Source organism: Vombatus ursinus, unplaced genomic scaffold (genome assembly GCF_900497805.2).
Source record: "Vombatus ursinus unplaced genomic scaffold, bare-nosed wombat genome assembly UNPS02014791.1, whole genome shotgun sequence".
NCBI classification, from domain to species: domain Eukaryota; kingdom Metazoa; phylum Chordata; class Mammalia; order Diprotodontia; family Vombatidae; genus Vombatus; species Vombatus ursinus.
The window spans coordinates 64334325-64353018 of NW_020954569.1; the positions used below are offsets into that span (position 1 = coordinate 64334325).

The 18694-nt window shown below is 40.5% G+C and overlaps 1 protein-coding gene across 3 annotated transcripts in view; it reads left to right on the forward strand.

Annotated features, from left to right (window-relative positions):
- KATNAL2 (katanin catalytic subunit A1 like 2) overlaps window positions 1-18694 on the forward strand; it is a 120023-nt gene that overhangs the window by 33126 nt on the left and 68203 nt on the right. For all 3 annotated transcript variants that reach the window (XM_027869027.1, XM_027869029.1, XM_027869028.1), the window contains exon 2: window positions 9951-10021. In XM_027869027.1, the coding sequence (XP_027724828.1) occupies window positions 9951-10021 (71 nt within the window). The remainder of the gene's footprint in view (window positions 1-9950; window positions 10022-18694) is intronic.

The window sequence follows — 18694 nt, forward strand, 5'->3', positions numbered from 1 at the left end:
ACATGTGGTTTCGAGGCTCAGGTTCCCCACCCCTGGTCTGGTAACATCAGGGGAGACTTCATAGCGGCTGTAACATTGGAGATGAACCTTGAGAGGCAGATTAGATTTTTATAGGTAGAGCCAACGGTGGGAGGAGTTGGTCATTTAGAAACAGGCTATAAAATTTATTCCTTCCTTCCTGGTTCTTCCTCTTCAATTTTTGGTCATTTTTTAAAAACAAATTATGGACTAGGTTCTGTAAGGGACATGGTCCTTCCTTATGGTATAAGAAGAATTTAAGTTGTACATAATTTAAGAAACTGTCATCAAATTATTGTTGGAATAATTTCATAAAAGAGTGTTCTCTTCATGTTTCACTAGATGGCACTGTAAGTGAAGCAAATCAAAATTTCAAGGCATTAAGTGATAGAATTTTACTGTAAATGCTAATTCATTCAATTTACAATTCCTTTCTAATTTATATGAATAAGGAATTCTTATGTTCTAGACTAGGGGTGGGGAATCTTCGGCCTTGAGGCCACATGTGACCCTCTAGGTCCTCAAGTGCGGCCCTTTGACTGAATCCAAACTTCACAGAACAAAGGATTTTTAAGGGCTATACTTGAGGACCTAGAGGATCACATGTGGCCTTGAGGCAGCAGGTTCCCCACCGCTGGTCTAGACTGTGCCATGCAGTTATATAGCCAGTCCATTATACCATCAGAAAAAATGTCTTGGACAAGCGCTGAAAATGGGCAATTGGTCTCAAAAATGACTACAAGGAGAAGAGTAGTCCGGATTATATTTGGGTGATTGTGCAGTGCTTTTAATGATTCCAAACATTTTTTTTAACACATTCTGTTGGAGTTGCTATATGATTGTAAATTTTGGAAAATCACAGTCTCCAAAGAATTAAAGTTGTGGTTGACCCAGGGAACATTGGAGAAGTGGGGTTACAGCATATTTCCAAATGATGATTTACACAAAAGAAATTATATAAGGAATGTCATTAAGGAAATATATGATTGGAGAAGGGGACGGCTTTGTTATGTGGCAAAAACAAAAGATAATAGATAGAAAGCCCAAAAGTTGCAGTCGCACCCACAAAATGTAGTAAGACTTAAATAAAGACTTCCAGTACATTGAGTAGATCCTCTGGAAGACAGACAAGAAACAAAAAGTATGAGAAGGCATGGATGGGTTACAGTGTACAGATAGAGGAAACATCCACATCTGTGAGATAATAGATCTATTTAAATGTAATAATTTCCAATTTTAACAAATGTTTATTTGAGTCCTACTGTTTTTAAGGCATTTTGTTGGGCATTTAGGAGACATAAAGATAAAGTTCCTGTGTCCTTGGAACTTGAAGTCTATAAAGAACGATGTCATCATCTATAATAAGATCAGCTAAAACTGCATGATTTATGTATGGCATTGATACATAATTTGATCTGATACATAATTTCTCTGAGAAATTGCTCCGTCATAGACCTTCTGGAAGATACAGAAGAAGATAACAGTCCCTGCTCTCATGTAGCTTATGGTTTAATGGAAGATATAAGACTAACATAGATGAAGCAACCTTTTAAGTATACAAGATGGTTTATACTCCATGTATAATTGAGTGCTAGGTATCCCACTATAGTTGAGAGAAGAAAGAAACCAATGAGGATTGAAATAGTAAGGAAATGTTTGTTGAATGAATGAAATCCAAACACTTCTGTTGATGTTATTTGTGTGTGTGTGTGTGTGTGTGTGTGTGTGTGTGCATGCGCGCATGCATGTGTACATTTTAAGTAACCATCTAAGATAATTTTATGGAATAAGGATTTAAATGAGTAGGTATAGGCTGTCAGAAATCACTTAGTTGGACAGTGCTATAAGCATTCATTACAAAAGAATGTTCATCCTATTAGGAATATTTTTTTTCCAAAGATTTCTCCTCTCAGAAATATTTTAGGGTTCATTAACCTTCCTTGATATGGTATAAACTGGCCTCCTATGAGATAGCGTATGAACTAGTCCATTGAAGTTCCAAAGCTAGTAGTTCCTTGGAATTAAGTTAATTGTCAATAAGAAAATAGCAAAGAAAAAATACTCCAACATTTAGAGATTCTTAATTGCAAGGAACTTTTGTCTTTGTATTTCTAGTACTTAGCACAGTGTCTAGCACATAGTAGTTAGTAAATGCTTGTTGAATAATGGATTATTTATATACGACAGATAAACTATAGTTCAGGATAGGGATACAGAATTCTTAGTCTAAGGACCATCTGGGAGAGATCCTCAGCCTAGACTAGAGAGCACCCATCTTACAACATTAGATGAGTCAGGGAGGACCTGAGTTCAAATCCAGCCTCAAACACTTGATACTTGCTAGCTGTGTGACCCTGGGCAAGTCACTTAACCCCACTTGCCTTGCAAAAAACCTGCAAAAAAACCAAAACAAACAAACAAACAAAATCACCAAATGAATGATGCATTCTCAGTACTACTTGGTTAATATACTTGTTCTATTCTAGCCCATATTTACTGTAGTAATAGTTTTCCAACACCAGGTGGCCAGTATATTTGTTTTTACCATGAGTCTATCTATCTTTATATAATGCAAGCAAGCACTTTGGTGACAAAGAATGACTTCACTTTTATCTTTGTATCCCTAGTGCCTAGTGTAGTGTTATATAGCAGAAACTTAATAAATGCTCCTTGATATTTATGTGTATGATATATGTCATATGCATATAATATATATAAATATAGAGATATATGATTATATATGTAGTAATATTTGGGTCCCTAATAAGCATTTATTTGCTTTTGGGATTCAAAGGTAAGACCACTAATTACTTTTGTTATCAGAAGATGAAATGAGTTAATGAACCAAGACAAATTGGCACAATAAGAGGGATTTCTGAAATAGAAAATAGCAGGGGATGCCCCATCCCAAGTCTCAAAGTGAAGAGCAGTATTTTATCTGCTTAACCCCTGATGATGTCATCCATCAATGAGGAAGGATGGGGTATAATATGTGTCACAGCCCTGGAAAAAGAAGAAATTTAAATGAACTGAAGAGGAAATGGGATTAGTATCATACCAGGCAGGTAGGAACCAGATACACCTAAGATAGCTTTGGAAGAATACCTTGGAGAAGTGCCAGAAATGGGCTAAGGTAACACAGAGTGACTCAAACCGTACTTATCATAGAAGGTACAATTCAATAAAGTTAATTCACAGTCATGCTAAATATCTATACCCAGAAGTTTGAATCTTAATTGGGAAGGACCTTAGGTGGCTCTGAGAAATGGAACAGGGATATTTGGGAGGGCTTTAAGCAGCCAAGTGAGTTGGTCTGATTCCTTTGATTCCTGTTGCTATGCCTCTCCTGGATACCTACCCTATCACCCAAGTTCAAATACAAATGGGGCCAGGCACCCTGGTAGTAAAAAAAAAAAATGTATGTCAGAAGTATACCTCCAATGAGATCTGTGAAGAAGAAATCAATAGTCACAAGTGTTCTTGTAGATCTAACAAGTGGAAAGCTGATAGAAGTAGAGGAGGGGAGCAGGCACCACCAATAGGGCAGAAAAGTCCACCAGCTGGCCTCTCTGACTCTGTCCCATATCTTGTTTGTAGCCTACATAAGAACCCAGAGAGAGGACTACTCTAGGACTGGGGTGAGGGAAAGAATGCTCCCTTTGACCTCTCCTCACTAGGAGCTGAAGATGCTTGCTTTCGTTATAGTATACTGGAAGCCTGTGAGGATGCCTCAGTCCTTTGCTGCTGCTTTGGGACTTGGATCCTTTCACAAAAGAGGAAGACTAAAGCCAATAATATCAAAAGTAATAGATGTTTGTTGCAGGCTCATTTAAACTCAAGACTTCTTGTAAAAGGTAGAATTTTAGCTGGGACTTGAAGGAAGCCAGAGAGGTCTGGAGACAGAGATATAGAGGAGAGAATTCCTTGTGTTGGATAGCTAGTCAAAATGACCAAAGATGAGAGACAGAGTGTCTGGTGCGAGGAGCAGGCCAGGGTCACTGGGTCACAGAGTGTATGGTAGGGAGTAAGGTGTAAGAAGGTTGGAATAGTGGGAGGGGGCCAGGTTATGGAGTGCTTTGAATGCCAAATGGAGGATTTAATATTTGATCCTGGAGATAATAGGGAACCAGTGTAGTTTATTGAATAGGGGGAGTGTGGTCAGATTAATTTGACAGCTGAGTGGAGAATAGACAGCAGTAGGGAGAGACTTGGGGCAGGCATACCAATCAGTAGGCTTTTGCAGTAGTCCAAGTATGAGGAAGTGAGGGTGTGGACCAGGAGGGCAGCAACATCAGAGAGCAGGGGAGATAAATATAAGAGATGCTATGAAGGTAAAACTGATAGAATTTGACAACAGATTGGATATGGGGGTGAGATAGAATGAGGAGTCAAGGATGACGCCTAGGCACCTGGAGTACTGGGAGGATGGTGGAGGATGGTGGTGCCCTCAGCCATAACAGGAAAGAGCATAAGATTTGGAATTAAGAAAACTGGGTTCAAAATCTTGCCTCTGCTATTGTTACCACTTCTGAAACTGCTTTAGACTTCAGTTTCTTCGTCAGGGTTTTAGACTACCATTTTACCTGATCTCCAGACCCACATCACCAGCTACCAACTTCTTAATTTGTGGAAATGTGTGCATTTCAGACTGGATATGTCATGGGCATCACAAATGCAGCATGTCCAAACCAGAACTGGCTCTTTTCTCCCAGACTCCCTGTCCCTCTTCTTAATTTCCCTGTTACTGTAGAGAGTAAAATTCTCCTTCCATTTATTCAGGATCAGACTTCTGTTCTGCTGCGGGCCTCTCCCATGTCTTTTTTTTTTGCCATGGGATTTTCCTGCTCGCTATATAAGGCTTATTCTCTTGCATCTTGTGACAGCAGAGAAAGATTGGCCACAGGGTATGGGACCTAGAGCCAGAGGCCAGAATTGTACTAACACCATCCTGTAGTTCTGTTCGGAGGAAATGTTATATGTTGGGCTATTAATTGCATGTGCTATATTCTCACAATTTTATTTTCAGTTTGATCGGGATTTGGTGCACCAATTTATCAATGTTAGGAAGTCAGATGCGCTTAAGGTATTTTTCATTATTAAATGTGCCTATTGCATTCCTGATCATCTGTCTTTCAAAATAAAATGCCCTAAGACAAATTTGGAGGCCTAGAGAATGAACTGCAGACCCCTCTTAATAAGACTTATCTGGATGGAAGACTATGGGCAGTTGTTGTACATTGTGGGAGAGAATATAATATCAGTAGGTGCTTTGAATTGACTGTAAGATCACCCTACATCTGGTAATGATTGGGAGGAGATAATATTGGTGCTGGCATTGTGTATTATTATCATCTTTTAAGTACCTTGTTATAGAATAGCTGGGCAAAGCAGGAGGAAGGCAATCTGGGTGGTGATTCAGATACCCATGATGCATGTACATAAGGATGAGAAATATGAAGGATGTCAGGCCCTCAAGTAATCAAATGCTATTAAAATATTTAGCCTATGAGGTATGTAAAATATTCAGGACTAATGTTTGTTGAGTCTATTTTGAGTTGTTGCCAACTCTTTGTGACCCCATTTGGGGTTTTCTTGACAAAAATATTGGAGTGGCTTACCATTCCTTCTCCAGTTCATTTTACAGATAAGGAAACTGAAGCAAACAGGGTTAAGTGACTTGCCCAGGGTGACACAGCTAGTAAATGTCTGAGACCAGTTTTGAGCTAAGAAAGATGAGTCTTCATGACTTCAGGCCAGGCATTCTATCCACTGAAGCACCTACCTTCCCACTAGGACTGATACGCCCATCACTTTTTCCTCATCTGTAAAATAAAGAGGTTGGACAAGAACTAAATGGCTTCTGAGGTCCCCTCTCACTCTAACTCTGATTCTGGGCTGCATTGATAGTGTAATGCCTTCCTAATGATTTTGATTCTTTATAGGGTTGGGGGTGTGTGTGTGTGTGTGTGTGTGTGTGTGTGTGTATGGTAAGTGAAATCAACTAACTAGATCTACAATACACTTACCAGTATAGAAAATATAGTATATTCTATTAGATTATATTCTATGTTCCTTATAAGATGCCTATATTCTGTTGCTGCAATTCTTGTAACATTCAACAAGCATATTAAGATAATTTCTTAGGTTAACGCAGGAATTTTGCACACGCATTTACCAACCCTTCCTCAATGTGATTGGCTGAGACCTACCACCAAGATTTCCACTGGCTGACTGATCAGCATTGCTCTGGGGGTGATATTTTACAGGCTCAGCTTGAGCAACATCAACAAATGGGTAAACCTCGGAGTTTGGAAAGACCAGTTATTTGTTGCCCCAGCCTCTTGAAGAACTATGAAAAAGCCCCGCTGCACATAAGCCTGATGAAACCAGTCAGCCAGCAATCACTGCCCTGTGATACCAGCTGCTTATTGAACATTTCAGGCTGATTATAGGCATCTCGTATTCAGTGTCCAAAAAGCCCGTGTCACTTAGCTGCCTAAAACTATTTATCCCTTTTCCAAACTTCCCTTTTCCAACTTAATCCTCCCAGTCACTTCAGTGTTTAGCCTTGGTCCTTACCCTCCCTCACCCCAGATATCTTGCCGCTTCTCCCTCGACAGCCTTCTCACACCCATGCCCCTCTTTACATTCACACAGCCACCATCCTCATTCAGGCCCCCGTCACCTGGACTATTGCAGTAGCATTCTGGGTCTCCACTCTCTTCCCACTTCAAATCTATCCTCTACACAGCCACCAATGTGATGTTCTAAAGCTCGTCTGGTCTTGGCACGTTCCAGTGGCTCTCTGTCATCTCCAGGATCAAATAAAAACTCCTTTGTTTGCCATTGGAAACTTTGTACAACCTGGCCCCATTGTATTTTTCCGGCTTTGTTACATATTATTTCCTTTCTTCCATTCTGCAATCTACAGGTGTTTTTCCTGGTCCTCATATGTAATGCTCCTGTGTCGTGTCTCTGTCCACCATTGTACTGACTGTCCCCTCTGCCTGGAATGCACACTCTTCTCACCTCTGCCCCTCGAAATCTCTAGTTTTGTTTTGTTTTCTGTTTTCAGCTCAGGTGCTACCTGAGAAGCCTTTCCTGTACCACACCCCCAGCCACTGTTAATGCATTTCTCCCCCAAATTAGCTTGGATCAATTTTGTTTATACTTATGAAATGGGGTGAGGGTTAGTGTGGGCCCAGTCCTTGACACATGCAGAGATAGCCCTGCTTGATTTCAGTCTTAGAAGTAGTCAGAGAGCATGTGTAGACAACCTCTGCCTGCCTCTGACCTAACCAGGTGCCTCACTACCTTTGTACTTTAAGTTGGAGCTCACTTTCCCAGGGACTTTGTGCGTGCAAGGACAGAGTATGCCCCTGGTTTGGGGCACAGTGTTTTGTACCAACCTTTTGTACTGTAATTTTTTAGTAAATACCCTTTCTAAGAGCTAATTGATATCTACTAGCTAACTGATAATTGGGAGAACTCTGATTCAGGAGAAGGCTCAGGAGTTACAGTACTAGAAACCTCAGCTCCTCAGAGTTACCTGATAAAACCCCGACAGAGATTAGCAACTATACCTTCCGGGGACCCCAACCTATAGTGGGGTGTGTATATGTGTGTGTGTGTGTGTGTGTGGAGAGAGAGAAAGAAACTTAATGACTCAGATGCCACTCATCATCCTTGCAGCTTCACTTTTTTCTGGCCACAAAATCGCCTATATATATTATGGCACCCTATTAGAATATAAACTCTTTGAAGGCACGGACTGTTTCTTTTTTGTGTTTGAAACCCCAGTACTTAGCCAAATGCTCAGTACCTAGTAAGTACATAATAAATTCATTCATTCATTCATTCAGCTGAGTTAAACACCTGGTTAGCAAAAATAATTAGTTAAAATAGGAAGCTTTCAGATGGCACATACTTCCTTCCCTTAAGTGAGTTCCTTTCTGGCATACAAGTCAGGGTCTTGTACTGTCCCGACAGGTACTTTCTGTCCCCCAGCAGCTGTACCCCAAGTGACCTCCTGCCTTGTTCTGCATTTCCATGCTGCACCCTCATTTCATGACCTGGCCACAAAAATTCTGCTTGTGGCTCTGCTTGTTTTGCTGTAGCTCATCTTTGTAGTAGCAATGATATAAGAAGGCCAGGTATGAGGTACACTAGTTGTTTTATTTTTTTTTTTACTTTATGTTCTGGTCTTTAATGAATGGTTTGGGGATCTGAAGGTGAGAGATGGAGGTGAGACATATCAGCTCATTTCAGCATCAGAACCCCAAATAAGCGTTGGCAAACTTAGACAAGAAAAGTTTAATTACAATTTACAAAGGACGAGAGAGGATTTGTGATTTGAGCACTATAGTAAGTGACCTTGTTTTTATTCTATTTGAAAAGTTTTTTTGTGCCAGATGTGATGGCAAAGAAATTTTCCTTTAAAAAGCAAAAGCATACTGGAACTTATCCATCCAAACCAGTGCTGATGCTTTCAAAGTAGTTATTTTGGGAAGTTGTTATTCATATTTTGGAACCCCTTTTTATGAATTGCCTGAAGCACATACTTTTGAGTAGCCTGGAGACTGGTGAATCTTTATCCTTTGAAGGTGTATTTATTTGATTTTTGGATGATCCCCAGCTCAATCAGTGCCAAGGATGTTGGATAAGACTGATGACTGAACTAGGGAAATGACCCTTTTGTGGGTAGCAATGAGGCATGACTGTAAAGCAGTAAAACTCAGATAAAATTAGTCCATGGAAAGAACCCTAGATTTGGAGTCAGAGGACCTGGATTCAAATTCTGCCTATGCTATTTACTAGCTATGTCACTTGGGGCATTTCTAGGCCTCAGTTTCCTCACCTGTAAAATGAGGGGATTGATCTAGATCAAGGGTTTCTTAACCTTTTTTGTGTCACGGAATCCCTCTGGCAATCTGGTGGAGCCTATTGACCCCCACCCCAGAATGTTTTTAAATGCACAAATAAACTAGGATTACAAAGAAAACCATTACTGAAACATTACCTTGAAATGCAGTTATGAAAATATTACAAAACTCAATTCACAGGCCTCCTGAAATCTATCCAGGGTCCCCTTGAAACCCATGTATCTCAGGTTAAAAACCCCTGCTATCTTTCAGTTCTAAATCTATAAACTAAATGTAGCTATGCACTAACAGTATGAATAAAAGTTCCAAATGCACACAATTCAATAGTTATTTAAGTCAATGAGTCTGCAATTTAAGAATTTCCCTTTTATGGCATTTACTATAATAGCTGTGAACATTCCAGATGCTTAGCCAGTCTACCCACTTCTGACAATGAGGAAGAGGACCTAGGTTTAAATCCCAGCTCAGCATCTTGCATTATTCCCATGATTAGCAAGTCATGGAACCTCCTTGTTCCCAGTTTCCTCTTCTATGAAAGGAGGTAGAAAACCACAGAGGGTCCTTCCAGATAACCCCTAAGAATCCTGAATGGTTTCCTGGAAAGCCACCTTACACTTCTGTAGGGATTAGATGTAGTCCCGAGTGAATGCAAGAAGCAGACACAGGTAAAGGCCTCCCGTGTCAGATCTTACTTCTGTCTCGCAGTTATGCATTTCTTGCTACTTTTCTGGCCTTAACACAGTCCCAGTAGTAGTTGTGTTTTTTCACGGACTCCCTACAATAAAAGCCCAATTAGCTTTTCAGCAAGAAGTTCAACCAGTAAATTGCATTCATTGTACCTTCAGTTTACAATCAAAAAGGTAGCTTGAAAAAGGAAGTCAGAATGGAAAGCAACCTTATGCCCCCCTCGAGATTGTAAAGTGCTTTCTCCCTCTTAAATCAGGCTGTTTGTTTTTGACAGGTTATGTTTACCTTCTAGTACTTATTGCTATAAAAAGAATATGTTATGTCTCACCTCCATCTCATTTAAATTTCCCTCTTTGTTTACAGAGTGAGAGGAGGGCAGAAGCTCGCCGAAAAAATCTTCTCATTTTGATTTTACATTATTTAACACAGGAAGGGTATGTTATATTACAATATATAAATCTAATATCTAAGATTACCTATACCTATTCATTCTCCTCTCGCTTTACTTCCCCTTTCCTCTCTTCATTTAGATCATTATTTTTCCCTGTCATATCCATTATAAACATTTAAAAGGTCTACCCAGACCATGGAGTAACTGTTTGCTTTCCTTCCCCTACCAGTTTTGTCTGTAATTAGCACTGGACTAGAGAATTTAGCATGTTGGGATTCTGGTTCCATAGTCATTCTTCCACCCCTCCTCTTACTCACATCCCAATATCTGCTTTTAACTAGCTATGTGACTTTGAACAATCTAACCCAATCTGCAGCTATTTTTCCATTCTCTAAATGGTAATAGTCTATTCATCTGTCCTACTCTTCTCCCTATGACTCATGTTTGCCCTGTTTGCTCTATTTTCTAATTCCAGTAAGCAAATGTTTTTTTTGATGTGCAGGGCACAGTAGTGTGGCCACTATGGGAAAGACAGAGATACAAAAAACATATGCTGCCCTTGAGGAATTTACAGCTTAGTAGGGAAGATAACAGCAACTGGGTGGTGTAGCAGATAGAGCCCTGAGCTTGGAGTCAGGAACACCTGAGTTCAAATGCAGCCTCAGACACTTATTAGCTGTGTGATCCTGGGCAAGTCACTTAACCCTGTTTGCCTCAGTTTCCTCATCTGCAAAATGAGGTGGAGAAGGAAATGGCAAACCACTCTAGTATCTCTGCCAAGAAAATCCCAAATGAGGTCACAAAGAGTCAAACACAAAAGGACTAAACAACAAAAACAAAGGGGGAGGTAAGACATATAACCAAATAATTTATAATGCAGAATAGAGTCTAGGTGTGTGAATGAAGCACCATCAGAGTTCTGTGAGAGATCTGAGGAGAGAGAAATTACTTCCAGCTGGTGGGAAGGCTTACATGATGGAGCAGGCATTAGAGATGGGCCTTGAAGGATGGCTGAAAAGTTCAGTAGATGGAGGGAGAGTGTGGGAAGGAGAAAGGAATCCATTCTAGACATAGGGAAACTTGTGAGCAGACTTAATGCAATTTGATTTATTGAAGCAGTTTTACTAGACTATTGGGTATACATATAAGGAAGTAGTAGATTATTTTGGAGTTAGAAAGCCAATATATTAGTATATATTTGTGTATGTGTATATATAATAAATACACATAAGCATATATATATGAAGGCAGTGTTGCTGAATCATAAAGGAGAAGAGACTAAAGTTAAGAAGATTGAAAGGAGGCAATGTGTGAGGGGCTTTAAATGCCAAACCAAAGATATTACATGTGATCCTAGAGGTTAACATGGAGGCACTGTCCATAATGTCAGACCTGAGCTTTAGGAAGAACACTTTGGATTAGAGTGGGAAGAGATCTGTGGCAAGGGCCCAACCTGAATGCTGTTGCCTTCTGCATCTCAGGGGGGAGAGCCTGTATCGGGGCAGAGGGGCAGGGGAGGGTAGCTGTGTGAGTGGAGATAAGTGAATATAATGAGAAACAGCATGACTTGTCAGCCAATCAGATACGTGGAATGAGTGTAAGAGAAGAGTTGAGGATAAGGCTGTCAAACTAAGAGACTGGGAGGATACTGGTGCCGTTGACATTTGTAACAAAGGAAGATTTGGGAGGATTTTGGGAGTGCTGGTAGTTGTGGACGTGTTGCTTTTGAGATGCTTAAGGAGTATCCAGTTCAGGATATCCCAAAGGCAGTTGGTGATGGGAGACTGGAGCTCCAGAGAGATCAGGGAAGGATATGTGTGTATGTGTATACATGTAAATATGTATATGTATGTATATATATGTATATATGTGTATATATAAATAATGGATAAATTTGGGACTCATTTCCTTAGAAATTATCATCACCACCACGTGAGGTAGTGTATATTCTTTATTGTATCATGGACCCCTTTGGCAGTCTGTGCCAGACTCAGAAAATGTTTCTCAGAAAACCATTCTCAGAAAATAATGTTTTAAAATTTATATAATTAAATACAGAGGATTACAAAGGAAAATAATTATATGGAAATACAGTACTCGAAATACTTCAAAAAAAGTTCATGGACCTCAGGTTAAGAACCTCTGGTACGGAGGTAGAAGAGGGACCAGGACAGCATGTTGGAAGACACTCATGGTTAGTGAGCATGACCTGGAGATCCAGCAAAGGACACTGAACAAGAACAGTCGAACAGACTGGAGAACAGTCAGGACAGGAGAGAGCAGTGTCACAAAAATCTAGAGAGGAGAGACTATGCAGGAGAAGAGAATGATTGACAGTGTCAGAGGCAGCAGAAAGATCAATAAGGCTGAGAATTAAGAAAAGGCCATTGGATTTGGCAATTAAGAGATCACTAATGACTTTGGAGAGAACAGTTTCAGTTGAACGATAAGGTCAGAAGCCATATTGCAGAGGGATTGGGAGAGAGTGAGAAGAGAGAAATTGGAAGCTCCTAGTGTACACAGCTTTGTTGAGCAGTTTAGCCAAGAAGGCCAAGGATAATGGTTGGATTAAGTAAGGGTTTTTTGTTTTTTTTTTTAAGGACGGAGAAGACATGGTTGTGTTTGTGCACAGTAAGGTAAGCTAGTAGACAGGAAGAGATCGAAGATTAGTGAGAGAATGGGGCTGATTGAGGGGGCAATCTGCTTGAGATAAGATCAGGGATGGCTATAGAGGGTTTTGCCTTGACAAGAAGGGCCACCTCTTTCTGTGAAAAAAGATGAAGTAGAAAATAGTGGGGGAAGACATCTGAAATATGCAAAATGAGGAGGGAAGAAGAGGAAGCTCTTGGTTAATGACTTCAGGTTTTTTAGTGAAGGTTCTCAGCTGAGAGGAGGAGGTGGGGAAAGGAGAGAAGGGGTGGCTTAAGGAGGGATAAAAGAATTTTGAATGGCCTCTGTGGTGAGTGGGAGAGTAAATCAGTTAGGGAGGCCTGAAATATTACCTTTCTCCAGTGAGGGCTCAGTTAAGATTATGTAAAATAAATTTGTAGTAAAACCCAATTAGCAGTTTCATGATTTTTTTTGTAGCTCTTTTCAGCAATGTGTGAATAGGCATGAAGGCCAATTGTGAGAGTGGTTCAAGGTTGCTAAGGTATGATCAATAATAAGATAGGAGAACAAGGGATTCAAGAGGAGAGGACATTGTAGAGTTGAACTGGTTCAGCAAAGGGTCAGGATGGGCAAGGGAAGAAAGTGTATATAGTAGAAGGGTAATCCATTGGAAAAGAACTGAGGGATAGAAGAAGAATTATCAGTTATGGTTAGGATGAAGAACAAGGCTAGGGGTCATAAGGCATAGGAAAAGATGGAATGGTAAAAGACTACATAATCAGATAGAAGAATTTCAGAGTTTCCCCTGGAAGTGGAATACGTGTTGGTGATTACAAGATCTGTGTAGCCTAGGTGGAGTGGAGGAGCTGGTCTTGGGAAATTAAGGAACTGAGAAGTTGGGATATTTGAGAGAGCAATATGTGTTGAAGTCCCCTTGTATGAGGGCAGGAATTGGGGAGGAAAAAAAGACTGTGAGCAAGGCACTGAATTCATTCAGAAAGGAAGGAAAATTTATTGAGATTCAATAGGATTGGTTGATAATATGAATAGTATGAACCTCAAAAGAGGAGAGGTTGTTGAGTCATGGTGGTTGAGGGAGAGTCTTGAAATGGCAGAGGGGAACAAGAAGTATACTGACTCCTTCATCACAACCAGTGAGTGTGATGGGGGCATGAATGAAAATGCAACCAATAATGAAGTCTAAAATTCCTGAAGAGCCATGGAATGGAAAGATTTTTGTTGTAGGGAGCTTGCTTAAGGACAGTAACTTTTCACTTGTTCTGTAAAACAGAGCTGAATTTTGTGGTTTAGAAGTTGATTAAATGTTCATTTCCATTGAATTCATTTAGGTCTCTATCTATGGCTCAAAAGAGCTGGAAATCTATTAGTTAATAGGCTAAGCCAGTTAGTACTGGATCCACCAATATGTTTCATTTCATACAGTCAGCAAATATTTTTAAAACATGTGCTGGAAGTTGTGGGAATATAAAGAAGTATGGGATATTGTGTGTATGTGTGTGTGTGTGTGTGTATGTGCATGCATATACACTAATTTCTCTTGACCCACATTACCAGTGTTTCCTGGACATTTCCAACCAGATGTTCTCAGCATCATTTCAAATTTGTTTTGTGTTTTTGGTTTTTTGGTTTTTTTTGGTTAGGTAGTGGGATTAAATGACTTGCCCAGGGTCACCATTTCAAATTTAATGCGTCCAAAATAGAACTCATCATCTTTCCCCCTAAATTTGTCCCTCCTTCCTTTCCAGGGCAGTACTGTCCTCCCATTCACCCAGGTTGAATTTTCCCTCTCCCTTGCCTCTTATATCCAGACAATTGCCAGTTCCTTCTCATTCTGCTTCCACAACACATTACACATCTACCTCTTTCCTCCCACTCACTGGCCATCCTGACCCAGTCTTTCATCCTTATCCCTCTCTGTCTTTGAAGTGAAGAGTCTGATTGGTCTTCCTTTATCCAGTCTTCCACCTCCCCAGTCCATCTTCCATTCAAATGCCAAAATCATTTTCTGGAAGTATTGGTCTGACCATGTCAGAGTCTTTGATCAGAAATTTCAGTGGTTCCCCTAGTGCCTCTGGGATAAAATACAAACTCTTAACCAAGCATTTAAAGTCCTCCACAGTCAGGCTCCCACTTCCCTCTCTAGCTTTATTTTCCATACTCTGTGTTCTAGCCACACTGGACTTACCAGCTGTTTTCTAAACTTGATATGGGAGACACTGACACATGACTGTCCAGCATGGTGTCCTGCATCAAAGAAAGTGCTATGCTCTGTGAGCGAAGCAGAATTGCAATAGCTCAAAAATAAAAAAGATACCCAAATTTAGAGACGTGCCCACTTCAAATGTTCATACAGACTATTTGTGCCCAGTCTGTGGTAGAGCCTTCCAAACTCATATTGGTTTCATCAGCCACAGTCAGACATCTTGTACATTGACCTTCCAACCAAACCTGACATTCCATCTCCTATCTCTTTGCATAACCGAGTCTCTCATGCCCAGATGCATTCTCTTCTTGCCTCTGTCTCTGAATTCTTAGCCTCATTGACTCAGTTGCTGCCAGTGTGTGAAGCTTTTTCTGATCCCCCTCCCTCCTCCAAGTTGTCAGAGCTCTCTCTGTCCACAAATTGCCTCATATTTAATTATTATTTGTGTATATTGTATCCCCTCAGCCTGGAGTCCATTCCATTTGAGATTAAATTGAAGGAATTGGGTTTTTTTTTTTACCCTGGAGAAGAGAAGACTTAGGGGCCATAATAGCTGCCTTCAATTATTTGAATGGGTTGTCAAGTAGGTGAGGGATTATACTTATTCCTTTTGGTCTTAGGGGGCAGAACCAGAAGCCACGAGTAGAAATTGCAGAGGCAAATTTAGACTTGAGTTCAAGAAAATTTCCTACCAATTAGAGCTGTCCAGAAGTAGAATGAATTATATGGAGTGGTGGTAGACTCGCCCTGCTTTCAGGTCTTCAAGCAGAGACTGGATGTCTACTCGTTGGGGATGGCATGGGGGAAAGGGGGATTTCTTTTGTATGTGGCTTATGGGGGTGTTGAGGAGGACTAGCACCTCTGGTGTGAGGGTTTGCTGAGCCCTTTTCAGGAATGCTCATCCACCTTTCATCTGACTCTCACATGTGGCTCCAAGAGGCTATAATTTTCACACCCTGGTGAATCCAACCCAGCAGAAGAGCTAAACCAGGTTGAGGGTAACTGACAGGCCTCAAACCTATTAGTGAGTTAGGAGGATGTCTGCCCCAAGCATGTGAAGACTTCCCCTGAAAGAATGGATGGATGAGGACAATTCATTCCAACAACCATGAAGGCAGCTGAAGTAGGCACTGTGGAGCACTTAGAACTTGGTCAGACGTGGAAGATGGCAAGGTCTTTCACAGCATCCCAGGCCATCACCAGTTGTCTTGACTTTTGTCTTGCCACTGGGCTTTGATGGCTCTTCGTGAGAGAGTGAGGCTGACTTTGTGCAACTTTGCCTCACTTAAGTCCAATTCACATGCAGGTCAAGACGTCACCCCATGATGTCATTGGTCCTCTTCGAAAATAAGGATGAATGACACCTCTTTAGCATGGATACTCTTTGAAGGCCTGGGATTTTTTTTTTGTTTGTTTTGTTTTAAAAAGCTTGGACCGTAGCACTATGACTCATACTGTTAGACTCTAGTAAATGTTTATTGAATTGAATGATTTCTGCCCTGAGGGAGGCACAATCTTGTTGGAAAGTCAAACTTTTGACATTTTTATTTCAGAAGAGATAACTTGGGAAGCACTTTGCAAACCTTAAAACACTAGATAAGTGCTATTGTTATTATTATTATGTGACAGTACAAGTGTAAATTTAAATAAGGAGAACAGGTGGTTTATGAGATAGATGCCAAATGAGTGATAACAGATACCACTATGATGCTGTGAGAGTTTAGAAGAGGTAGAGATGGCTGATTTGGCACAGCAAGGGAGGCTTCAAGGAGAAAGTTAGGTCTTGGGTGGGACCTTTTAATTTTCTCCTGTGCTGAAATCCTAGCCACCTCTGAGGTATGCTTTATTGGAACAGTAATATTACAGTTCAAGTTTATATAGTACTTTGAGGTTTACAAAGTGCTTTCTTAAAAGGAAAATATGTTGTCGAATTAGTCTAGTTATATGAAATTAAAGACAGTCCTCCCCACCTAGGTTTCTCTTATTTGTGACATTGAGGAAAGGGCTTGTTGCTTTCTGTATCACCAATTTCAGTTCTTTGCCAGCTTAGCTGTGCTCAAGGTTCTAGGCTCAGATTAAGGTAAATCTAGTGGCTCAACCTGGCTAAAGAGAAGCTAAAATCATTTTCTGAGCTAATTTTAGCATTTGTGTTTGCCCTTCGGCTTAGCTAGGCGTTCAATCCTATGTACAGTAGGTATCTGTCTATTGAACCCCTATTTCATTCGCAGAGCTAACAGTGATATAACAGACATAAAATAAATCAAAGATCTGGACCTTGCCCGTGAACTGTTTTCACTAACAACCAGAAAAAGCAGTAGAAGAATGGATACACAGGCAGGTGGGCAGTTGACAAGCACTTGTAAAGCGCCAAGCAACGGGGATACAAAGAACGACAAAAATAGCAGTTCCTATTTTTTTTTTTTTTTTTTTTTTGGCAATGGTAAAGCCCGAGAAGCCATTTCCAAAAGGCCTGGTGCTTAAAAACAAAACAAAACAAACAAAAAAAACCCCTATCCTCTCCACCCCCTGCAGTTACCTTTTTCACCACTGGAGGATACCCTTACATCATTAGTATGACAAAATGCTGGGTTTTTGGGGACAATTTTTCCAGAAACCTGATGGAAACTGACAAATGAGCAGGATTATGGAGGTGAAAACCAAAATATAGGCTTTGTAGATAGGCAGGATGAGTAAATCAGGAAATTGAAGCACAAAAATAAAGCGGGGGAAGAGTTTACTAAGAGGAGTTGTAATCATATACCAAATTATTTTCTTACAGACTAAGTGCTATAGGAATTAAGAAAAGAGAATGGTTATTATGAGCAGGAGTAGTCAGGGAAGTCTTCATGGAGGAAATGGGGCTTGGACTGGGTCTTTGAAGGAAGAAGATTTATGAAACCACATTCTCTTCCTTCACCAAAAAAATTATCAGCTAGCCAGGAATTCAAGACCTAGAATAGTTCTGGGGGAAAAAAAATCACTAGATAAGTCCAAGAATTACAGAAAGTTAGAGCTGGAAGGGACCTTAAAGATCATCTAGTTTAACCTCTCACACATGAGGAAACTGAGGCCCAGAAAGGTTAAATGAGGCTTATGGGTCTTGCGGCTTCTGAGCTCAGTTTTTTTTTTTTTTTTTTTTTTTTTTTTACTATGCCCAGCTTCCTCCTTTGAAGGAATTTCTTTGGGTTGATTTATTGTTGAGGCGGAGGCCAAGAAATCAGTATATTTAATCAGATTCACTTATGTCTTTCCTGTACCTTCAAGAAAATCAGCAAAACTCTGTGCCTCAGTTTCTCTATTTGTAAGATGGTGATAATGACTAGTATTGATTTAGGGAATTACCAAACATTTGGTTTCCAGGTATATCCAGCCAAAATTATGGTGATTGTCTACTGAGCTCTAGGACACTCCCATTTTTTCCTCAATAACTTCAGTGGCTGGCTCACAGTCTCTCCTCCCCAATCTTCCCTCACAGTAGGGTACTTCAGCAGACCTATTGAAATGCCATCAAGCACCCTGACCTTACAGTTCCCTAACTTATTCATTTCACTCTTCCATCCTACCTCAGCTACATGCAAAGATGGTCATAACCCTTGACCTTCCTATCTATGTTCATGAACTCTGAAATTCCCTTATCTGGTCATAACCTGTAGTCATTCCCCTTCTCCCTATGCTTGCAAACCCTGTTTTCATCCTCACTATGACCTCCAGTCCCTTGACTTCTCAATTCTTTTCCATTCCTGAATACTCTTCTGTTTTTTCCCCGTCTTGACCTCTTGGTGAACCAGTTCAAATTTCCACTGTCCTCTTCTCTCAAGTCCTTGGTCCCTTGCCCTGTTGCTGATCTTGCCCTGCCAAGGCTGAGGCTTGGATTATTCTCAC